This window comes from Tamandua tetradactyla, chromosome X, assembly GCF_023851605.1.
Source record: "Tamandua tetradactyla isolate mTamTet1 chromosome X, mTamTet1.pri, whole genome shotgun sequence".
NCBI lineage: Eukaryota > Metazoa > Chordata > Mammalia > Pilosa > Myrmecophagidae > Tamandua > Tamandua tetradactyla.
Genome location: NC_135353.1, coordinates 92,478,116 through 92,503,718, shown reverse-complemented (window position 1 = coordinate 92,503,718; position 25,603 = coordinate 92,478,116). Strand labels below are relative to the sequence as shown.

At 38.5% G+C, this 25,603-nt stretch overlaps 1 protein-coding gene and 1 pseudogene across 4 annotated transcripts in view; one reads left to right on the top strand and one right to left on the bottom strand.

Moving 5' to 3' along the window:
- The window catches only part of ATP7A (ATPase copper transporting alpha), a 320,386-nt gene that overhangs the window by 90,461 nt on the left and 204,322 nt on the right, over positions 1-25,603 (top strand). For 3 of the 4 annotated variants that reach the window (XM_077144962.1, XM_077144964.1, XM_077144961.1), the window contains one exon: positions 25,099-25,239. The exons of the other annotated variant lie outside the window; for it this stretch is intronic. In XM_077144962.1, coding sequence (XP_077001077.1) covers positions 25,120-25,239 — 120 coding nt within the window. In that variant the 5' untranslated portion in view covers positions 25,099-25,119. The remainder of the gene's footprint in view (positions 1-25,098; positions 25,240-25,603) is intronic. 4 annotated transcript variants of the gene reach the window in all.
- Positions 14,749-19,670, bottom strand: LOC143670513 (josephin-1-like; annotated as a pseudogene).

The window sequence follows — 25,603 nt, the reverse complement described above, 5'->3', positions numbered from 1 at the left end:
TTACTTCGCATGCTGCTGTAATGCAGTATACCAGAAAGAGGACAGTTTTTAAAAAGGGGAATTTATTAAGTTGTGAGTTTACAGTTCTAAGGCCGTGAAAATGTCAAATTAAGGCAAAGCTATAAAACTGTCCAAATTAAGGCACCAACAAGTGGGTAGCTTCTACTCAAGAAAGCCCAATAAAGGTCGGGGTTTCTCTCAGCTAGAAGGGCATATGGCGAAGTCTGCTAGCTTTCTCTCCTGGCTTCTTGTTTCATGAAGCTCGCCAGGGGTGTTTACCTTCTTCATCTGCAAAGGTCTCTGGCTTTGTGGGTTCTAAAACTTTCCCCAAAATGGCTCCCTCTTAAAAGGCTCCAGTAAACAACCCCACCTTGAGTGGCTAGAGACACAGCTCCATGGAAACCATGTAATGAAAAGCTATCACCGACAAGTGGGTGGGTCAAATCTCCATGAATAATCAAAAAGCTCCCTCCCAGCAATATTGGATGAGGATTAAAAGACATGGCTTTTCTGGGGTATGCCACAGATTCAAACTGGCACAAAAGGTAACTTCCTCAATATGATAAAAGGCATACATGAAAAAACCATAGCCAGCATCATACTCAATGGAGAGAGACTGAATGCTTTCCCCTAAGATCAAGAATGAGACAAGGATGCCCTCTGTCACCACTGATATTCAACATTGTTCTAGAAGTTCTAGCAAGAGCATCAGGCACGACAAAGAAAAGACATCCAAATTGGAAAGGAAGATGTAAAAATTTCATTATTTGCAGATGACATGATACTTGGAAAATCTTGAGAAATATACAACAAAGTTACTTGAGCTAATAAATTCAGCAAGGTGGTGGGATGTAAAATAAATGTACAAAAATCAGTAATGTTTTTATACACAAGGAATGACCTAACTGAGGAGTCAGTTAAGGAAAAGGCTTCAAAACAGCAACTAAAAGAGTCAGGTATCTAGGAATGAACTTAACTAGGGATGTAAAGGACTTGTACACAGAAAACTACATAACATTGCTAAAAGAAATTAAAGAAGATCGAACTAGGTGGAAAGACATTCCCTGCTCATGGATAGGAAGGTTAAATATAGTTAAGATGTTAATTCTACCCAAATTGATCTACCAGTTCAGTGCAGTACCAATCAAAATTCCAACAACCTACTTTGAAGACTTGGAAAAGTTAGTTACCAAATTGATTTGGGAGGGAAAGAAACCCAAATAGCTAAAAGTATCCTAAAAAAGAAGAATGAAGTGGGAGAATTAACATGCCCCGATTTCAAAACTTGTTAAAAGCCGCAGTGGTCAAAACAGCGTGGTACGGGCACAAAGATAGAATATTGACAAAAGGAATCAAATTGAGAGTGCAGACATAGACCACCAAATCTATGGTAAACTGATCTTCTACAAGACCCCCAAATCCACTGAACTGTGTCAAAAATGTCTTTTCAATAAATGAGCATGGGAGAACTGGATATCAATAGCCAAAAGAATGAAAGAGGACCCTTACCTTACACCCTATGCAGCAATTAACTCAAATTTAACCAAACACCTAAATATAAGAACCAGTCTCATAAAGCTCTAAGAAGAAAATGTAGAGAAACATCTTCAAGACCCAGTACTAGGAGGTAGCTTCTTAAACTTTACACCAAAAGCAAAAGCAACAAAAGAAAAAAATAGGTAAATGGGAACTTACCAAAATCAAATGCTTTGGTGCCTCAAGGGACTTAGTCAAAAAAGTGAAGAGGCAGCCAACTCAATGGGAGAAAATATTTGGAAATCACACATTGGGTAAAAGTGGTATCCTGCATAAAGAAATTGTGCAACTCAACAACAGAAGAACAAACAACCCAATTATAAAATGGGCTAAAGTTATGAATAGGCATTTTTCTGAAGAACAAATGCAGATGGCTAAAAAGTACATGAAGAGATGCTCATTGTCATTAGCTATAAGGGAAATGCAAGTCAGGAGTACAAAGAGATACCACCTCACACCTATAAGAATGGCTGCTATGAAACAAACAGGAAACCACAAATATTGGAGAGGATGTGAAGAAATTGGGACATTTATGTACTGCTGTTGGGAACGTATAATGGTACAGCTGTTATGGAATACAGTTTGGTGGTCCCTTAGGAAACTAAATATCAAATTCCCTTGTTATATGGCAATACCACTACTTGGTATGTACCCAGAAGAGCTGAAAGCAGTGATACAAACAGACATTTGCACACCTATGTTCATAGCAGCATTATTCACAGTTGCCAAAAGATGTAAACAATCCAAATGCCCATCAACAGACAAATGAATTAACAAAATGTGGTATATACATACAATGGAATATGATGCAGCAGTAAAACAAAATGATGTCCTGCAGCACATGACAAGATGGATGAGCCTTGAGGAGATAATGCTGAGTGAAATAAGCCAGACAAAAGGAGAGATACTGTATGACTCCATTTTTGTGACTATGGTAATGGCAAAATCAGAGGGCTCTAATACAGAATATAGGGGACCTAGAGATACATGGAAGCTAGAGATGGGTGAATGATTAGCTAATGAGGTTGAACTTAAATGCAAGGGAATAGATTGAAGTGAAGGCAGTTCACTAGTGTGTCTATGAGTAATATTACTATCTTGAAGGAGAACTTGATTGAAAGGGGTTGTATAGACCTATGTGTCCCACTGATTAACACTACGAATATAAATAAGTTCTTGGCATGAACTACTTCAAAGGTATGAATCTTGTACAAAGAGTGTATACGTTCGGAGTATAGGGGGAAAACTGCTATTGCATACTATGGGATATGTTTAACAGGAAAACAGCAACAGTACCACAGCAACGCCAGGGTTACATAATGGGGTGAGGGATAAGAGTTATGGGGAGGTTTAGATTTCCTGTTTGGTGAGGGTGTGTTTATTCGGTATCTTTCTCTTAGGAACAATAAAAATATCTAAAATTGAGAGTGTTGATGAACTGTTGACATTGGACATTATACTTGGGGTGTAATGAATGGAGGTGGCTGAAGGATGCAGTGACTGAGAAGTAGACTGGTGAACGATGGTGTATACATATGATCGAATATTGTACTTCTACAAAAAGGAACGAAATTTTGAGGTGTGCAGTATTGTGAATGAACCTGTGGTGAGGCAAGATAAGCCAGAAACAAAAGAACAATTATCGTGTGTTCTCATTTTTAAAATGCTTATATGAAAACAGGGGCCTAGATTGTAAGCTCTTATAGCAGTCACATTTAGGCTGGAGTGGTAATTGTTATTTTTTTATTTTGAAAGGCTGTTTTATATATGTGCAATATATAACTCTGGCATTTAGAGTTAAGAATGAAGCTGATCAGGTCTGGATTAAGGCAATTCAGAATACAGGAACAAGGAAGAAATTGTCTTTATTTTAGAACCTCATCTACTCTTTGAGATCAAAGAAAGAAAGATTTATTTTATCCAGAGCCTAAATTTTCTGTAGCACATAATCTAAGTCAACCTTTCTGGATAGATCATTTAAAAAATCAAAACACAGGGAGCCCAGAATAAGAATAAGGGCATTTAATCCTGTATATCTTAATGTAATGCCTGAATCCATCACGGAGTATATTAAGCAGATAATCAAAACGTCTTGGCAGAGTCCCATGAGGGATGGGAGGAAAAATATGGCGCTATTAAACTTTACCACTGGGGAAGCCCTGGATAGTGTCTCAAACAGTAGGGACACCCAAATCAGTAGGCCAAGCCCTGATCTTGAGGCTTGCTCTTGTGAAGCTTATGTATGTATTGGGGAAGCTTAGCCTACCTATAGCTATACCTAAAAGTTTCTTCTGGAGGACCTCTTCTGTTGCTCAGATGTGGTTTTTCTCTCTCTGTAAGCCCAACTCTGTAAATTAAATCATTGCCTTCCCCACCTGCATGGAACGTGACCTCCAGGTGTGACAGTCTCCCTGGCAGTGTGGGAGATGTCTCTCAGAGATGAGTCTCACACTGGCACTGAGGGATCAACAGTTCCATCCAGCCCAAAAGGGGAAAAGAAGTGTAACAAATAAGTTATCAGTGGCTGAGAGAGTTCAGAGAGAGTCGAGGAGCTACTCTGGAGATCACTCTTAGGCAAGCTTCATTTAGACACTACTCCCTATCATAATTTGCCAATCCCCAACTAAAACCAATCCTGTCCATCCTAAAGAATATATAGAGCATTATATAAGATTCTACAAAGATTTCATTCTCTAGGTTTACTTTCCAGAAATCTACACCCTCCAGATGGGTCCCTGGGCTTTGTAAGTTCTGAAATGCTGAGTGGCCAGCTTCTCCAGAACATCAACTAGTCCCATCTCCCTGTTCCACATTATTGACAGCCCCTTCCAATATGTTAGAATGGGCATAGCCCAAATACCCCTTAAGAGCAGGAAAAAGATCAGAGGTGGTGGTGGAGGCATACAGGTAAAATAGTGTTTAATAAGTGAGTATCAGTGCTGAATCATTATATTGATATTTCTTTTAATTTCCAGTACAATAGAGCAGCTGGAAATAAAAACTTAAAATGGTGAAATTGTAACCCATACCAAACTCTGGAATATGTTCTACAACTGATTGTTGTGAAGTGCTTTGAAATTTACTGCTTTTTAGTATTTATATATATATATTTCAGAAAGAAGAAAAAATATTTCTTCCAGCATCCAGTGTTTTGGAGGAGGTAGAAGGAAAGATCTGATATAGTGGAATGGTAATCTGTAATCAACTCTGAAATCTGTTCTCTACCTACTTATTGAGTGTGCTTTGAAAATCATGTTTTTTTTCCTTTTCTTTGTATGTATGTTATATTTAACAATATTTTAAAAGCGTTTTTTAAAAAAGAAAACATTATCTTGATGATGTCTTGATTTTGACATTTTTACAGCCTCAAAGCTGTAAGCTTGTAAACTAATAAATTCCTATTGTTAAAAGTCAACCCATTTTATGGTATCTACTTTCAGCAGCCTAGCAAATTAAAACAGGGGAATTTTAAAATAATGCTTGAGCAACTGTAATCAGCTTTAAGAAGTTGTTTTGAGCAATCATATTTCTTATGTGTCATATTTTATACTCAACTTCTGCAAGTCTGTTTCCAAACCAGAGATGACAATTCAGTCAGTCAGTCATGGTGTTATTCTTCCTGTTAGAAGATGGTATTACTGATGATGATTACCATCTGTATTTGGGGAGTGGCTCAAAATATTTTAATAACTATGAGTTAGTTTCCTCAATGTTGCTGGATGCTTTTGTCCTCAGAGTCACTCCATTATTCATAGTTACATGCATGATTGGTCTCTTTGATATTGTGATGTCCAGCACCATATGAAATTGTTTTTGCTCTTACTCTGTTTTTTGAGTCATTTTGCTAGATACAATGGGAGATTATAAAAGATGTTCCTGATTTTGTACTTGTATTTGAGATTCAAACTCAAAAGATGGACGTAATGTGTATTACAAAATCAGAATTGTGTATCTATATAATAGAGTAATAAGAGTGAATTGGAATTCTGTTGCGGTTTTGTAAATTCTGATTCAAGTAAAGTTTTAGAAAAAGATCATAGGTGAATTTTGAAGGCAGAAAGAAACATATGTATTGATAGTGATTGGACATGCAAATTAGGATGTAGTGAGAAAAGTGGATGTTTTAATGTAATTTTCACTCATGCTCAGACATTATGACCTTCCCAATGTGCGCTTCCAGTATGAATTATCCAGTTAATTTAACAGTACCTTTCTGCATAACTAATCTTTCTCAGTTCCTGAGGGATACTGTGGTACTTTGGTGTTGGGTATTGTGCTGGTTTGAATCTACTATGTAGCCCAGAAAAGCCTATGTTCTTTTAATCCAGTCTTGTAGGGGCAGACCTGTTGCTGGGTGGGACCATTTTTATTGTGAAATATAACATATATACAACACAATAAATTTGAAAGTACATTTTAACAAGTTGTTATAAAACATTTTAAAAGTTTGGTGTGATTGTAGTTCTACAATTTAGAGTGTTTCCTTCTAGGTGCTCCAAGACACTGGAGACTAAAATGAAATATCAATATAATGATTCAGTAGTCATATTCATTTTCAAAATCCTATCTTCTCAGTTATAAATCCTCCTTCTCCTTTGATCCTTCACCCAGTCTTTAGGAATATTTGGGTTATGGCCATTCTGTTTTCATGTTGAAAAGGGGTTTTACAAATATAGGATGGGGGATGGAACTGGTTGATGTTCTTGGAGAGACTGGCCCCTCTGGGTTACAGGACTTATCTGGTCTCAGAAATATCTGAAGATTTTAGGTTCTTGAAAAGTAAACTTAGTGCATGTAATTTTTGTAAAATCTCAGATAGAGCCCTGGGTGTTCTTTAAGGTTAGCAGGAATAATGTTGTTTGGGGTTTGTTAAAGTGAGGTGCTAAAATAGTTTAACATATTACCTAAAGTGTTTAAGAAGTATTACAAGAAGTAAAATAAATTCACTATCCTTCTGTTAAATATATATATATATATATAGATAGATAGATAGATAGATAGATAGATAGATAGATAGATAGATCCACAGATGACTTTGAAACCTTGTCATACAATGGAATTTTCCCTGCTTGTTGTTGGAATTGTTGGGGTTCTATGACCCTAGTTTTACTTCCAGTTTCTCCATTCTGGAATTAGGATATTTATTCTGTGCCTGCCACTCCATTGTATATTGGAAGCAGATCACTTGTTTTCTAGGTTTAACAGGTCTGGAGACAGAAATTGTACCCCAGGACAACCACACTCAAAACTGATTTTGAAGAGACTGTACTTAGCATTGTTACTGAAATGATTTAATGCTTTGTAGATATTATGATGGAATGAATACATTTCCCAATACGTGGGAAGACCATGTATTTTAGGGGTCCAGAGGGTACACTGTCATAGCTTGGAGCTATGTACCCCAGGAAAAACATGTTCTTATACTTAATCCATTCCTGTGGGTATGACTCCATTGTAAATAGGATCTTTTGAATACTGCAGTTAAGGTGCAGCTCGAATGAATCAAGATGGATCTTAATCCTATTACTGGAAACCTTTATAAGCAAAATGAAATTCAGACACATGGAGAGAAAGCCTCAGGAATGAGTCGGAAGTCAGCAGAATGTAGAGAAGCCAGCAGAGGCAACCATTTTTAAGGACATATGACAGAAAGGCCAACACCAAGGATTGCTGGTAGCTAGCCCCCAAATGCCACAGTCTTCTAGAAGAAGGCATCACCTTGATGATGACTTGATTTAGATTTCTCCTAGTTCCAAAACTATGAGCCCAATGCATGGTATTTGTTTTAGCAGCTAGGAAGCTAAAACAGGTACTAAGTCTGAGTTCTCTGTCCTGGAGGCAGAGAGTTACGTGTTAAAAGATGAAAGCTGATATGTCTTTTTTTAGGTACAGAACTAGCCTAAGCAAAATTTGGTAGGATCTGCAGATTTTAGACATCCTTTTATTTTAAAGCAGTTTTATTGAAATATATTCACATACGGTACAATCCATCCAAAATGTACAGTAGCTCTCAGTATTCAAATAGTTGTACATTCATCACCACAATCAATTTTAGAACATTTTCCTTGCTCCAAAAAGAAAAGCCCCATACACATTATACCCTGCCCCCCATTATTGATACTTAGCCTTGATATTGTGCCTTTGTTACAATTGATGAGACAATATTGAAATATTACTGATAACTATAGTGTATAGTTTGAATTAAGTATATTTTCCCCATATATCACTCTATTATTAATGCCTTGTGCTAGTGACATACATTTTTTTCTAGTTCATGGAGGAACATTTTTGTATTTGTACTACTAATCACATTCATCGTCCGCAATATGGTTCCTTGTTTTATACAATCCTATGTTTCTTCTTGTAGCTTTGTTCTAGTTACATACAGGACCCTAAATTTCCCCTTTCAACCACAATCACATGCACAATTCAGTGCTGTAATTACACTCAGCATAATGTGGTATCATCACCTCTATCCATTTCCAAACAATTACAATCCATGTTATTAGAAATTCTGTATAAATTAAGCATCAGTTCCCCATTCTTTACCATCATTCCATCTTCTGGTAACCTATATTCTAGATAGTAACTGTGTAAGTTTACATATTATAATTATTTCATATCAGTGAGCTCATACAGTATTTGTCATTTTCTGTCTGGCTTATTTCATTCAACATGATGTCCTCGAGGTTGATGTTGTTGTTGCACGCATCAGGATATCAGGACTTCACTTATTCTTACAGCTGAATAATATATACACACACACACACATAATACACACACACACACACACACCACATTTTGGGTATCCATTTATTGGTTGATGAACATTTGGGTTGCTTCCATCTTTTGACAGTTGTGAATAATGCTGCTATAAACATTGGTGTACAAATGTCTGTTCACTCCTTGCTTTCAGTTCTTCTGAAAGTAGGGAGATTGCTGGATCATATGGCAATTCTGTATTTGTCTTCTGAAGAACTGCAAAACTGTCTTTCACAGCATCTGAACTATTCTTTGTTTCCACCAGCAATGAATAAATGTTCCTATTTCTCCACATTCTCTCTAACACTTATAGTTTTGTGTTTTTTTTTAACAGTGGCCATTCTAGTAGATGTGAAATCATATCTCATTGTGGTTTCTTGCATTTCCCTAATGGCTAGTGATGATAAGCATCTTTCCACTTGCTTTTTAGCCATTTGTAGTTCTTCTTAGGAAAAATGTCTTCAGGTCTTTTGCCCAGTTTTTAATTGGGTTATTTGTCTTTTTCTTATAGAATTGTAGGATTTCTTTATATATTCTAGATATTAAACTCTTGTTGGATATATGGTTTCCAAATATTTTCTCCCAGTGAGTATACTGCCTTTTCACTTTCTTGACATAGTTCTTTGATGCAGAAAAGTATTTAATTTTGAGGGGTCTCATTTACCTCATTTTTCTTTTATTGCTTGTGCTTTGAGTTTTAAGTCTAAGAAAACTTTGCATGCCATAAGTTCTTGAAGATGCTTCCATACATTTTCTTCTTGGAGTGTTTTGGTCTTCATTCATATATATATAGGTCTTTGACCTATTTTGAGTTAATTTTTGTATAAGTTGTGATTAGGGGACCTCTTTCATTCCTTTGGATATGGATATACAGTTCTCTCAGGACCGTTTGTTGAAGAGATTGTTCTGTCCCAGTTGGAATCTCTTGATTAGATTATCTCCACAGAGCTGTGACTCCATCCAATCCAAGTAGGTCTTTATTAGTGTGCTGGTTTGAAAAAGGATGTATGTCCCCTAGAAAAGCCATGCTTTAATCTAAATCCCATTTCATAAAGGCAGAATAATCCCTATTCAACACTGTGTGTTTGAAACTATAATCAGATCATCTCCCTGGAGATGTGATTTGATCAAGAGTGGTTGTTAAACTAGATTAGGTGATAACATGTTTCCACCCATTTGGGTGGTTCTTGATAAGTTTCTGGAGTCCTATAAAAGAGGAAACATTTTGGAGAATGAAAGAAATTCAGAAAGAGCAGAACAGAACAGAATGACATAGCCATGAGAAGGAGAGTCCACCAGCCAGCAACCTTTGGAGATGAAGAAGGAAATGTCTCCTGGGGAGCTTCATGAAACAGGAAGCCAGGAGAAGAAGCCAGCAGATGATGCCATGTTCACCATGTGCCCTTCCAGATGAGAGAGGAACCCTGACCGTGTTCACCATGTGCCTTTCTAATTTAGAGAGAAACTCTGTTAGCCACGTGCCTTCTCACTTGGGAGAGAAACCCTGAACTTCACTGACCTTTTTGAACCAAGGTATCCTTCCCTGGATGCCTTAGAGTGGATATTTCTATAGACTTGTTTTAATTGGGACATTTTCTCAGCCTTGGAACTGTAAGCTAGCAACTGATTTAATTCCCCTTTTTTTAAAGCCATTCTGTTTCTGGTATATTGCATTTCAGCAGCTAGCAAACTAGAACAATTAGTTTATTGGAATCCTTTAAAATAGGAAGCATTTTGGAAAAGGCTTGAGATTCCGAGAGCTGCGAGGCCAAGAGCCCATGCAGCCAGCAACTTTTGGAGATGAATGCCCCTGGGAGCTTCATGAAGCAAGAATCCTAGAGAGGAAGCTTGCAGATGTTGCCATGTTTGCCATGTACCTTTCCAGTTGAGAGAGAAACCTTGAACTTCACTGATTTTTCTTGTTGGTGCTTTAATTTAGACATTTTTATAGATTTGCTTTAATTGGGACATTTCCATGGCCTTAAAAACTGTAAATTTGCAACTTAATAAATTCTCCCTTTTGAAAGCTGTTCCATTCATTTCTCGTGTATTGCATTCTAGCTAGCAAACTAGAACACCACCCTAGAGTATTAAATCAGGACTAAAGAACATGGCTTTTCTGGGATACACAACAGTTTCAAAGTGGAACACAGTCCCAAGAAATTAAAACAAATGTCCATACAAAAATGTGTACATGAATGTTCATAGCAGCAGTATTTATGATTGCCAAAATGTGGAAACAACCAAAAAGTCTATCACCTTGTGATTGGATAAACAAAATGTTTTATATGCACAAGTGGGATATTAGTCATTGTCATGGTCAGGTTCGTGTGCCACCTTGATCAGGTGGTAGTGCCCAGTTGTTTGGTCGGGCAAGCTCTGGCCTGTCTGTTGCTATGAGGACATTTCACAGACTGAAATCATGATCACGTTGGCTGCATCAGCTAAGGGGAGTGTCTTCTGCAATGAGTGACACTTAAAGCCAGAAGGCTTTTAAGGAGGGTTCAGAAGAGACAGTCAGTCACTCTTTTTCCTGCTTCAGCCAGTCAGCCTCTCTTGAGAGTTCATTGAGGACCTTCACCAGAGCTGCCAGCTTGCGGCCTGCCCTACAGACCTTGGACTGTACATCCCCATGGTTATGTGAGCCACTTTTATAAATTTTATATTTATGGATATCTACTGCTGATTCTGTTTCTCTAGAGAACCCTAGCTAATACAGTCACCTGTAAAAAGAATGAGGTACTGATTCATGCTACAAGATGAATGAACATTGAAAAAATTATACTAAACGAAAGAATCCATATCTTGTATGAAATGCCCAGAGCTGGCAAATAAATAGAAAGAGAAAATAGTTTTTTGATTTTCAAGGGCTGAGGGGAGGGGGGGAATGGGGAATGTCTGCTAATGGTTCTGGGGTTTCTTTATCAGGTAAAGGCAGTCTTCTGGAATTAGATAGTGGTTATGGTTGGACATCCTAGTGAATAACTAAATGCCTCTGAATTGTATACTTTGAAAAGGGTGAATTTTATGGTATATGAATTGTATTTCAATTAAAAAAAGAGCATTATATGTAATGAAAATATATATTGAAAAATTAACATTTAAAATAAATTATTCCCAAAAGATTTCTGGTCTGATTTTACATAGTTGGAAATGATATGAGTGGCCCAGTTGTTAAAAGCTCTATGGTAACAAGTTGGAGAAGTTAGAAGAATCTAGAATCATCTTGCTTTGTTAATAGCATGATTCAGAAGCAGTGTATATGTTAAGTTTTCTCTGATCTTAGCAAAGGTAAGGTGATGTAATAATAATTTTTATTCCACTTGGAAAAGATTAATTGCAAACAAAAGTTTTAGTTTATATACTGTTAGATTCATTTTGTATATTTTTAATTGATTTTATATTCACATAGTTCAAAATGCTAAATTTTCCACCCAATTCTAACCCATGCTTTTTTCCCCTCTCAGGAGCTAGGCAGTGCTACCAAGTTTTTATAATCCTTCCAGGGTTATTTTTTCCATAGTATTTTGATTTTTCAAAAATTTCATTTGTAGTTTACCATTTTTTAATTGTTGACTTTTGAGAATTTGGGGATTAGAATAGACTTGAAGTAAACTATAGTATTTGTAAATCCAATTTTAAAAATTCTGTAGTTGGCCATTGTTAATTTTGACGAATGAATCTTAAAGGAATATTTCAGTTGGCTGTAAAATTCGATTATAGCCACATAAGATCTTTATCCAAGGGTGAGTAAACTCATAATGAATACTGGATAAATGTCGTTGGTCCTAAGCCCTGTGCTTTTATATTTGCTTCAAATCTAAGTAATAATATTGTGTAATAACCTGTTATTTCTTGCTTCTCCACTTCTTGTCCCTGATCGGTTATGTGTGACATTTTTACTTTTAACTCCATATTCCTCTTCTCCCTCTTATACAAAATATATTATTTTCTATATAATTTGCACTATTTGCAAAATACCTGCAAACTCTGCATTGAACTAATATATTCTTCCAAACATATTTCCCTTTCCAGAATTAAAAATATTATAATTAGCATCTTCAGTTTACCTAAACATGAGTAATCTATGTTTGTGAAAGAAAGGGTATCAAAACCCCTTTATTTTTTTCCGAGTTACTTCTTAAGCCTGACTCTAGTGCTGCTTTTTTCATAATTGTTTCACAGTTGATTCTAAACAAAAGAGTTATAGAAATATGCTCCTAGTTTTTCTTTCTTTTCTTGTATTTTTAAATTCTTTCTTACTTCCTTCTATTGATTTAATTGAATTTTCTTTTATTCCTCTTTCCTCTGCTGATTTGGAAATTACATATGCTTTTTCTGGTCTCTTACTAGTTACCCTTAATTGTTTTTTTGCATCTTTTCTGAAAATCTAAAGTTTATCAGTATCTCTCTATACTTTCAAACAATTCCAAGGATCTTGGAAGGCCTAACCTAATAATTTTTTTTTGTGATTTATGTATGGAGTTTACCATTTTAATATTTGCTTAAACAAAATACATCTTTGTAAACAAATCAAGTACAAGACCATCAAAAAAAAGGAATAAAACCCAGAAAATTTAAAAAGCCAAGGGTTAACCTTTACTGGGCATCAGGGTCAGGCCTGCTCCCTTTCTTAAAGATGAGGCTTTTTTTTTTACCCTTGGGCGTTGGCATGGGTCACTGTTCCTAAGCACCAGAATTGGATATGAACAGAGAAACAGCCCTAACCTGAAATGTTTAGGTGATTTTGCATATCCCATTAGCTCATAGATGCCAAGTGCATGGGGAATCCTTTGATGTGCCATTTGCACAGGCCAAGCAGATTTGTGGAGAGAGATTTCCTCTTCCCAAGATACGGCTTACTATTGCTGACAGTGCCAATGCACCCAAGGTCGTACTTCTGACAGTAAGCAAGGTTGGCTGTATCTTCTGCCTGCTGAGGGTTGGAATGTCATTGTACAGGGGTAAGGAGCTCTCTGTTGAGCCAAGCAGGCCTGGTGTAGAAAATGGTGCAGAAGAGATTGCAGCCAGTTGCTGGGAGGGTGTTATGCAGTGCCTGCTTGGTGGCCTCTGTTACTCAGCATAAAAAATGATCATGTTGAACTGAAGATACATGCACAGAAAAAGTGCTGGTGTAAACGTGCTCTCCAGTCACAGTGGGGAGAAGGCCTGAGCTTTAACCCACTAGGCTTGCTCAGGCCTTCCATGGCAAGCCCTCAGCTGGCTTTGCTGCTGGAGAGAAGTCTGGCTAATGGGGCAGCTCTCAGACCTGCCAAGACCATTGATGTGTAAGGGCCTTGTGGCAGCCACAACCTCTGGTGACACATAGTGTGCTGTGATACTTATCTCCTCTCCTTTTGTCCCCCAAAGTTACAGGAGACTATTTAATACAAGTAGGGGGCAGGTCAATTTTCAGTTGATTTGTAAAGGAAATTTCAGAAAGATGACAAACCCCGGTCTTATAACATAATGCATGTGACCATTCAACTTGAGAGCGTTGCTTCTTGTCACTATATGACTCAGAGCCTCCAAGCTAAGACTTCTACTGATTCTAGCTGCTCTGAAACTCTGAAAAGCTTATCTTCATAATACCTTATCCATCCAACTCAGTCTCAATCTTTGATCTTGAAGGCAGAGTTGTTTTTTTTTTCTCTGATTTTGCTAGAGTGGGTCAGTTGCCCTTTTGCCTTGCCTTTTGTCTCCAAGCCTTCTAAATCATTGTAGTGAAATGATAGGGAGAAAACAGAGTGAAAACTACTGAAAATGAGCCACCCCATGCCTGCCCCAGTTTTTCTTTAGCCATGTCCTCTTTGGTATTTATCTCACCCATTATGCTAGAATATTGAGAATATTGCAGGACTCAACCACTTGGCTTAGAATATTAGAGAACTTTTCATTATAAAACTCCAAGGATGTCCATAAACCACCTAAAAAATGAGGGAAGGGGTGGTAGTGAGGGTTGGAGACAGGATGCTGTACTGATTCTGGGGCTTTGGAGATGGTTTCCTGAGAGACCTGTATGCTCTGGGTCCTTTGAGCCACTCACATGGGCTTTGCAGGTTCTGTCTTCAGACCCACTGATTTGACAGTAAAGAGCAAGTGAAGGCAGAATCTCCATGAGAGTTTGGAGCAGCAGTGATTAAATCCTGTAGAACCTGTGTCAAGTCTTTATAGGAAAGGGGAAAATAAACTAAGAAACCAGCTTTCTTTCTCCTGTCTCTTAAATCAAGCCAAGGGTCTTCTATTGGTTGCCCTAAGCACACAGATCTATCTTCCTTTTGCACAAGAAAATAACACTGGTGGTGGTTCTTAAAATGGTTCCCACATCTCTCCAATTGTACTGTCAAATCTGTGGAGGTAACCTGATGAGTTGTTAGGGGCAGACCCACTGAATATGCCACTGCACATCATTGAAGGGGTGAGGTGAGTGGGAGGTTGGGTAGAACTGCGTCACACACCAGCCTTCCAACTCTGGTGGGCCTCTACCTCTTCTGATACCACCAGTAGGAGGTCATAGTTCTTTCTTTGCAAATGAAATTTGCAGTTTTAGTTGAAATTTCACTTTTATAAATTTCCTGAGCTTGCTCTCGGCTCCAATCCAGTCCACTCTGGCACCTTGAGTTTGGAACTGAGCTTGTAGTAGGCACCTCTCACCTCTTGAATGTAGATCTAATGCTTCCTCTTGAGAGGCAACATCAGTGGAGCCCAGCATAGGCTGGAGGACAAGATTCATGATGAAGCCCATGGCATTTGAGAGCAATGACACTGACATCCCTATGCTTGCCCTCCAAACAGCTTTATAACCTTTGGTTTGAAGTGCTACCATGATGATGTTCACATCCTAGTTCCCAGTTCCCAACATGCTCATTTTTTGGGGTGTCACCATAGTATTTTTATTTTTTTTGGCTTTTAAAAAGGAGAATTTAATAAGTTTCTAATTTACCGTTCTAAGGCCGAGAAAATGTCCCAATTAAAGCAAGTCTATATATATGCCCAATCAGAGGCATCCAGGGAAAGATACCTTGGTTCAAGAAGGCCGATGAAGCTCAGGGTTTCTCTCTCAAGTGAGAAGGCACATGGCGAACACAGTCATGGTTTCTCTCTTGGCTGGAAGGGCACATGGTAAGCGCGGCATCATCTGCTAGCTTTCTCTCCTGGCTTCCTATTTCATGAAGCTCCCCGGGAGGCGTTTTCCTTCTTCATCTCCAAAGCACTGGCTAATGGACTCTCTGCTTCATGGTGCTGCAGCATTCTCTACTCTCTGAATTTCCTTTCTCCAAAATATTTCCTCTTTTATAGGACTCCAGAAACTTATCAAGACCCACCCAAATGGGTGGAGACATGCCTCTACAAATCCAGTTTAACAATCGCTCTTGATTTAATCACATCTCCAGGGAGATGTTCTGATTACAGTTTCAAACATACAGTATTGAATAGAGATTATTCTGCCATTACAAAATGGGATTTTGATTAAAACATGGCTTTTCTAGGGGATATACATCCTTTCAAACCCCATGGTATTTCTTTTATGTTTATTTATTTATTTATTTATATTTTATTTATTAAACATACTGACATACAAACACAAACATTATTACTATATGACCATTTCATTCTACATATATAATCAGTAACTCACAATATCATCACATAGTTGTATATACATCATCTTGATCATTTCTTAGAACATTTGCAACAGTACAGAAAAAGAAATAAAAAGAAAACAGAAAAAAATTCATACATACCTTACCCCTTATCCCTCCCTTTCATTGATCACTATCATTTCAATCTACTAAATTTATTTTAACATTTGTTCCCCCTATTATTTATTTATTTTTAATCCATATGCTCTACTCATCTGTCAATAAGGTAGATAAAAGGAGCATCAGACACAAGGTTTTCACAATCATACAGTCACATCGCGAACACTATATTGTTATACAATCATCTTCAAGAAACATGGCTGCAGGAACACAGCTCTACATTTTCAGGCACTTCCCTCCAGCCTCTCCAATGTACCTTAACTAAAAAGGTGATATCTATATAATGCGTAAGAATAACATCCAGGATAAACTTTTGACTCTGTTTGAAATCTCTCAGCCATTGACACTTTATTTTGTCTCAATTTTCCCTTCCCCCTTTTGGTCTAGAAGGTTTTCTCAGTCCCTTGACACTGAGTCCCAGCTCATTCTAGGATTTCTGTCCCATGTTGCCAGGAAGGTCCACACCCCTGGGAGTCATGTCCCATGTAGAGAGGGGGAGGGCAGTGAGTTTGCTTGTCATATTGGCTGAGAGAGAGAGGCCACATTTGAGCAACAAAGGAGGTTCTCTTGGGGGGGTGACTCTTAGGCCTAATTTTAAGTAGGCTTAGCCTATCCTTTGCGGGGTTAAGTTTCATATGAACAACCCCTAAGACTGGGGGCTCAGCCTATTGCTTTGGTTGTCCCCACTGCTTGTGAGACTATCAAGAATTCTCCACTTGAGGAAGTTGAATTTCCCCCCTTTCTCAGCATTCCCCCAAGGGGACTTTACAAATACTTTTTTTTATTCACTGTTCACATCCCTGTGGGATTTATGGGCATCACTCTGGAGAAACCTACAAAATCTCATGCCCTACTCAAGGTTCCATGTACTATGGTGTTCAGTTAAGCTGTCCACATAAGTTAAATTAACAAATGCACACTAGTCAAAATATAAATTTTGGGGCGGGCCACGGTGGCTCAGCAGGTAAGAGTGCTTTCCTGCCATGCCCAAGGACTCAGGTTCGATTCCCGATGCCTGCCCATGTTAAAAAAAAATATATATATATATAAATTTTGTGCCAAATAAATATTTTTTGCTTTAGTCTCACACATAAGTTTAAGTTTGAAACTATTAATCACCATCTATTTTCAACACCCTGCAATATTGACACTCCTTTGTTCTTCCTCACGCAAAAACATTTTTAAATTTGTGAATTTAGTCACTATCATTATATACTCCAGGCATTCCTAGATTATACCATCTCAGTCTTTATTGTATCTTTCCTTCTGATTTCATTTGTGCCCCCAGGCCTCCTCCCTCTTCAGCTTCATTCAGCATTCTAACATTATTGTATTACAATTAGGTAGTGTTGTGCTATCCATTTCTGAATTTTTGCAATCAATCCTGTTGCACAATCTGTATCCCTTCAGCTCCGATTACCCAATATCTTCTCTATTTGTATCTCCTGATGGTCTCTGTCACTCACTGAAATTTTCCAAGTTCATTCACTCTCATATCAGTGAATGTATACAAAAAGTATCTGTCCTTTTGTTTCTGGCTAATTTCACTCAGCATATTGTCCTCAAGGTTTATCCATGTTATTACATACTTTATAATTTTATTGTCTTGCAGCTGCATAAAATTCCATCGTGTGTATATACCACAGCTTGTTTAGCCACTCGTCTATTGATGGACAGTTTGGCTGTTTCCATGTCTTGGCAATTGTAAATAATGCTGCTATAAACATTGGTGTGCAAATGTCTGTTTGTGTCCTTGCCCTCATGTCCTCTGAGGTATATACTGTGTCCTCTATGGTATTGCCCGGTCATATGGCAATTCAGTACCTAGTTTCCTGAGGAGCCACCGAACTGCCTTCCACAGCAGTTGTACCATTTGACATTCCCACCAGCAGTGGATAAGTGTGCCTCTTTCTCCATATCCTCTCCAGCACTTGTCATTTTCTGTTTTATTGATAATGGCCTTTCTGGTGGGTGTGAGATGATATCTCATTGTGGCTTTGATTTGCATTTCCCTAATAGCCAGGGAAGTTGAGCATCTTTTCATGTGCCTTTTGGCCATTTGTGTTTCCTCTTCTGAGAAGTGTCTGTTCATGTGTTCTAGTTTGCTAGCTGCCAGAATGCAACATACCAGAAACAGAGTGGCTTTTAAAAAGGGGAGTTTAATAAGTTGCTAGTTTACAGTTCTTAAGGCCGAGAAAATGTCCCAATTAAAACAAGTCTGTAGAAATGTCCAATCTAGGGCATCCTGGGAAAGATACCTTGGTTCTGGAAGGCCAATGAAGTTTAGGGTTTCTCTGTCAAGTGAAAGGGCACATGGCAAACACAGTCAGAGTTTCTCTCTTATCTGGAAAGGCACATGGTGAACATGGTCAGGGTTCCTCTCTCATCTGGAAGGGCACATGGTGAACACAGCATTATCTGCTAGCTTCTTCTCCTGGCATCCTGTTTCATGAAGCTCCCTGGGAGACATTTTCCTTCTTCATGTCCAAAGCACAGGCTAGTGGACTGTCTGCTTTGTCGTGCTGCAGCATTCTCTGCTCTCTCTGGATCTCTTTCATTCTCCAAAATGTTTTCTCTTTTATAGGACTTCAGAAATTAATCAAGACCCACCCAAATGGGTGGAGAAACTCCTCTACCTAGTCCAACTTAACAACTGCTCTTGATTAAATCACATCTCCAGGGAGATGATCTAATTACAGTTTCAAGCATACAATACTGAATAGGGATTAGAAAAAATGGCTGTGTTTATGAAATGGGATTAGGATTAAAACATGGCTTTTCTAGGGTACATACATCCTTTCAAACCAGCACATCATGTCTTTTGTCCATTTTGTAACTGGGTTGTCTGTCTTTTTGTTGTTGAGTTGAACAATCTCTTTATATATTATGGATGCTAGACCTTTATTTGATATATGGTTACCAAATATTGTCTCCCATTGTGTAGGCTTTCTTTTTACTTTCTTAACAAAGTTCTTTGATGCACAAAAGTGTTTAATTTTGAGGAGTTCCCATTTCTTTCTTTCTTTCTTTCTTCAATGCTCATGCTTTGGGTGTAAATTCTAGGAGACCATCTCCTGTTTTAAGATTTATAAGATATTTCCCTACATTTTCTTCTAAAAGTTTTATGGTCTTAGATCTAATGTTTAGGTCTTTAATCCATTTTGAGTTAATTTTTGTATGGGGTGTGAGATATGGATCCCCTTTCTTTCTTTTGCACGTAGATACCCAGTTCTCTCGGCACCATTTATTGAAGAGACTGTTCTGTCCCAGGTGAATTGCCTTGATGGCCTTATCAAAGATCAAATGTCCATAGATGTGAGGGTCTATATCTGAACAGTCTGTTCAATTCTATTTCACAATGGTATTCGGAGACAAGTTGTGGAAAATATTTTGCATGATTTCCTGGGTGAATGGACAGCTGTCCTGGAACACATTTTGAGGGCATGGAGGGACAAAGCTCCTTGTGCTGTTTCTTATGGTAGACTGCTGGGGTGGCCTGTGGGGATGGGGGTGAGGGGTGTGGGGATGAGGGGTGGGGTGTGATGTTGCCTGGGGCAGCTCCAATGATTCTCATTTGTTCTTGTCTCAATCCCATAGCGCACAACTCATATATTTTAGGTTCCAGAGAGGGCTAAAAACATCCCACCCTTCCCTCCTGAGGAAGAACATAATCTTAGTCTTTTCCATAGTTCCTGAGGTCCACCTTATTCTCTGATGTCCATAATTTATGCCGTCATTCAGATAAAATGTTGTAATCAAATGGAAAAAGTATCCACCTCTTTTTTCTTCTCAAAAAAAAACCAAACTTTTGGATTAGTTTATTTTGCTACCACTTACCAAAGTGCAGAATTAAAAAAAAAATCATAACACTTCTTTAAGACCTTGTTTTATTTTCTTCACCCTCCTCCAAAAAAAGCATGATTTTCTTGTTGTATTTTCCTCTCTCAAATGCCAAGCAGGCCTTCATGTTAGAGGACCAAACGGAACCACTCACATTGCTCCTTTTCTTTCATTTCTTTCTAACCAACCACAATGCCACTGACTCAGGAAACAAGACCCAGATGGTGGATACAATGCAGAATCCAAGGAGCTAGTGAGTGTTGGTCAGTGTGCAATGGGGCAGCTCTCTATCTCCACAGGGTGTGGATCTAGGATGGCCCGGGTCCTTTGGAAAGAGCTGATTCTGGTTTGTTTGCCACAGCCCACTGTTGGCAACCACCTGGGCCACGTAGGTGGACAGGGTGTGCACCTGAACCCAGACTTCGCAGCCCTTGCCTGGCATGTGCTTCAGAAACACCCTCTAACCTGTGAAATTTAATTCCCCTTCATCTATGTTAATGTTTTCTAAGTATTTCATTCCACAATGCTTTTTGTTTTTGTTTTTTTACTAGATAATATATGTTCTCATGGTACAAAATTCAAATGTTACAAAAGGCTGTATATTCAAAGTTTCTTCTCCCACATTTATCACTTATCCACTCACGTCCCTTAATTAGATGAAAACACAGTTTCCAGTGGAATTTTAAGTTGATCCATTTGACATTTCTGATATTCAAATCTTTTTGACCTACACTGATCACAGTTTCATGTGTTTCATTCTAATATCTGCTAAATAAATTAAAATAAAATAAAAATGAAAACCCAATTCAAAGATTCCTGCCTTCATGAAGTATCCAATGTAGTGGGGTAAGTGAATGAATTATTGCAATATTACAGATTACCCTAGAATTTAGTACTTAAAACAACAAACATTTACCACCTCAAAGTTTCTGTGGTCAGGAATTTGGGATTAGTGTAGTTGGGTGATTCTGGCTACGGGTCTCTCATAAGGTTGATTCAATATGTCAGCTGGGATTGTAGTCATTTAAAGGCTTAACTTGGGCCAAAGGATCACCATCCAAGATGACTCACTCATTTAGTATTGGTAATAATGGGAGGCTTCAGTTTCTTCCTGGTTATTAAAGGAAGCCTCAGTTCTTTGCCATGTGGACATCTCCATAAAGCTGATTGAGTGTCCTCATAACATGGTGGTGGGCTTTCTCCAGATGAAGTGATTCAAGAAGGAGCTCAAGGATGCAGTCACAATGCCTATTTTTTTTTACTTTTTTTTATTGCATAGTATAATATATATACAAAGCAAAGAAATAAAAAAGCAATACTTTTCAAAGCACTCTTCAACAAGTAGTTACAGGACAGATCCCAGAGTTTGTCATGGGCTACCATACGATCCTCTCATATTTTTCCTTTTAGCTGTTCCAGAATATAGGAGGCTAGAAGGCTTAAATACTTTCTTATCATCACAATTGACTTTTTCCCCTTCTTTTCTTGTGAAAAACAACATATATACAAAAAAGCTATAAATTTCCAAGCACAGCACCACGATTATTGTAGAACATGTTTCAGATTTTGACATGGGTTAAATTTCACAATTTTGACATGGGTTAAATTTCACAATTTTAGCTGCTCTAAAATACTGGAGACTACAAGAGATATCAATTTAATGATTCAGCATTCATATTCATTTAAGTCCTATCTTCTATGTATAATTCCACCATCACCTTTGATGTTTCCATACCTCTTATTGGGGTTGTTTGGGCTATGGCAACTGTAAATTTTTGATATTGGAAAGCTCTGTCACTGATATGGAGTAGGGAGATGGAACTATCTGATGTTCTGGAGAGGCTGGACTAGGTTTCAGGACTTATCTGGACCAGGGACCCATCTGGAGGTTGTAGATTTCTGGAAAGTTACTCTAATGCATGGAACCCTTGTGGAATCTTATTTATTGTCCTAGGTGTTCTTTAGGTTTGGCTGGAATGGTCCTGATTGGGGGTTGGCAGGTTATGAGAAGTAGCAAGGTCTACCTGAAGTCTGCCTAAGACTCCAGAGTAGCCTCTCGACTCTATTTGAACTCTCTCTACCACTGATACTTTATTAATTACACTCCTTTACCCCCATTTTGTCAGGATGTAATTGTTGATCCCATGTACCAGGTCTGGATTTATCCCTGCGAGTCATCTCCCAAGTCACCAGGGAGACTTTCACCCCTGAATGTCATGTGCCACGTAGAGGGGAGGGCCGTGCACATGTGCGGTTCTAAGACTGCTCTAAAGTGTGGTTCCCAGAGCTGAATGATGTGATTGGGGGCCTCTGTGCATGCACGGGCCTGGGAGTGCCATGAATGGATGCACTGAGCTCAGGGAGGGTAGGTTGTCACGGTGCGACCCTGGGCAGGTGGTGGGGTTGGCCTAGGTATGGAGGTTAGTGCCCGCAGCATTTATGTGCTGGCAACAGTCTGCAGGTTACAGGGAGGGGGAGTATTCAGAAGGGTTGTAGGAGAGTTGGGTTGGGCTTCACTTGGGGTGGGCGTGTAGGGCAGGTACGTGTACTGGGGCCTGGTGGGGTTGGGATGCTTGGAGTGCCAGAAATGGGGAACAGGTGATGGGGTTCAGGTGCATGGGGTGTGGGGTGAGTTGCAGGTGACGGGGCTGTGCTGGTGCGGGTAGCGCGTCCAAGAAACGTGGCCTGGTTTACTTCCTAGTTCCACGTTCTAGTCCATGCAGTCCCACGGGCTCTGTGACTCTACACCTCTGCTCCAGTCTCCAGCTTTCTTCCTCTCAGTTCCTTGGCTTCTGCAACCAGGGCTGCCACATGTGGTGCAGAAGGCTCTCCCAGGTCAGCCCCACTTCCGAATCCCTGTCTCAGTTGCCCTCCTGTCCGTTCTCTCACTTTTCTATGGAGCAGGGCTAATCTTGACCTACTCTAGCTGGCCATCTTCCCGGAAGTCCCACAATGCCTATTTTTTAATGCAATTTTATTGAGATATATTATATATTCACATATCATGTAATCATTTAAATTGTACAGTTGTTCACAGTATTAATCATATAGCTGTGCATTTGTCATCACAATGAATTTTTGAACATTTTCATTACTCCAAAAAGATAAAAATAAGAATAAAAGTAAAAATAAAAATGTAAAAGGACACCCAAAACATCCCATACCCCCTCCCCCATTATTATTTTTTTTTGTCTTTTTCTTTTCCCTTACTCTTCTGTCCGCATGCTGGATAAAGAGAAATGTCAGTCACAAGGTTTTCACAATCACATGATTACACCTTAAAAGCTCTATAGTTATTCAATCATTTTCAGGAATCAAAGCTATTTGATTATGGTTCAAGCATTTCAGGTATTTCCCTCAGGCTACTCCAATATAACATAAAACTGAAAGGGGATATGTATATTCTGCTTAAGAATAACCTCCAGAATGACCTCTTGGCTCTATTTGATAGCTCTCAGCCACTGAAACTTTATTTTGTTTCATTTATCTTCCCCCCTTTTCGTCAAGAATGCTTTCTCACTCCCATGATGCCAGGGCAAGGCTTATCCCCTGGCATCATATCCCATGTAGTGGGGTGGGGGGAGAGCAGTGAGCTCACCTATGGAGTTGGTTTAGAGAGAGGGAATGCCTATTTTTTTTTTACAGTGCCCTTTACAACTTGGTCCTGGAAGTCACACTGTCACTTCTACCATATTCTACAAAAACATTTAGGTTTGTTGGAAGCAAGTCATTTAAGTCCAGCCCACACTCAAGGGACGGGAATTAAATTCCAGCTCTTGTGAAAGAAGGAGTCACAAAGAATTTGTGGACATGTTTTAAAATCATTACAGGAAAGAAGACCATAAGCAATAAACATAAAGAAGTGTAAAATATGGAGTATGTTAGAAGGCAGTATGATCTATGGAAAAAGGAACAAATAGAGCAGAGGTGGGGAAATCAGAGTGTGTGTGAAAAGAGTGTAGGTTGCTGTTGTAATTTGCTAGCTGCTGGAATGTGATATTGCAGAAACAGAATGACTTTTAAAAAGGGGAATTTATTAAGTTGCAAGTTTACAGTTCTAAGGTAATGAAAATGTCGAAATTAAAGCAAGTCTATAAAAAATGTCTGAATTAAGGCCCCAACAAGAGATTACCTTCATTCAAGAAAGGCTGATGAAGTTCACAGTTTCTCTCTCAACTGGAAAGACACGTGGTGAACAGGGTGGTGTCTACTTGCTTCCTCTCTGGGCTTCTTTCATGAAGCTCCCCCTGGGACGTTTTCCTTCTTCGTCTCCAAAGGTCTCTGATTATGTGGGCTTGCTTGGTTCTCATGGCTCTCTCGTAGCTCTGTTGTTCTCTCCAAAATGCTTCCTCTTTTAAGGGATTCCAATAAACTAATCATGACCCACCCTGAATGGGTGGAGTCACATTTCCCTCTAATCAAAAGTTAATACCTACAATTGGGCGAGTCACATCTCTGTGGAGATGACCTAATCAAGTCTCAAGCCTAAAGTTCTGAATAGGGATTAAAAGAAAGGGCTGCTTCCACAAGATGGATCAGGATTAAAACATGGCTTTTCTAGGGTACACAATCCTTTCAAATGTCAGTGTTGCAATTTTAAACAGGGTGCTCAACTTAGTCTTATTAAGAGGGTGAGATTTGTGCCAAGATTTGAAGGAGAAGAGGAAGTCTTGAAGGAGACAATAAGGTATTTGAAGGAAGAAAGTTCCAAATCAAGGGACTATCTAAAGCAAAGGTCATGAGATGGGAGTCAACCTGGCATGAGGAACATCCAGGTGACCATTGTGACTGGTACTGAGAGGGAGGCTTGAGAAGGAAAGTTGATGGGGGTAGGTGGGGCAAAATGTGTAGAGCTTTGTTGGCCATCATAAGGTTTTTGGAATTCTGGATTATCTCTTCTTTGTGTCTACATGAAAATGTTAATGTAGTAATATTTTATAATATTAGTTATCAGAATAGAACTGCTAATTATTTTTATAATTCATGTTTTGTAATTGTCAGTTCTTAAATAGCACAGCCATAGAAACAACGTTCTTTACCTTATCTAAGGTGAAGAAAACTTTTTACCAAGCAAGTAGAAAAGAATGCTGAACACATTTTTTTACTAGAATATTTTCAATTGAGTTCAGTCATGGAGAGGACGTAGAGGAAGGGAAATTTCCATGGATGAAAATAATGCTTATATTGTTTCTAACAGGAATGTAAAGAAGAAATAAAAATGGATAAAAGTATGGGTGTGAATTCTATCACCATCTCTGTCGAGGGGATGACATGTAGTTCCTGTGCTTGTACCATAGAGCAGCAGATTGGAAAAGTGAATGGTGTACATCACATTGAAGTAAGTAACTCTGGAAATACGTGAAGTCAAATGCTGTTGTCTAAACTTCTTCTAGGAAATTCCTTTTTTTTTGGTTGGTATACTATTTTTAGTTATTTTTTAACTTCTGATCATTCTGTTCTACATATATAATCAATAATTCACAATATCATCAAATAGTTGCATATTCATCATCATCATCATTTCTTGGAACATTTCTATTCAGAAAAAGAAATAAAATGAAAACAGAAAAAAATTTATACATACCATACCCCTTACCCCTCCCTTTCATTGATCATTAGCATTTCAAAGTTAATTTATTTTAACATTTGTTCCCCCTATTATTTATTTTTATTCCATATGTTCTGCTCGTCTGTTGACAAGG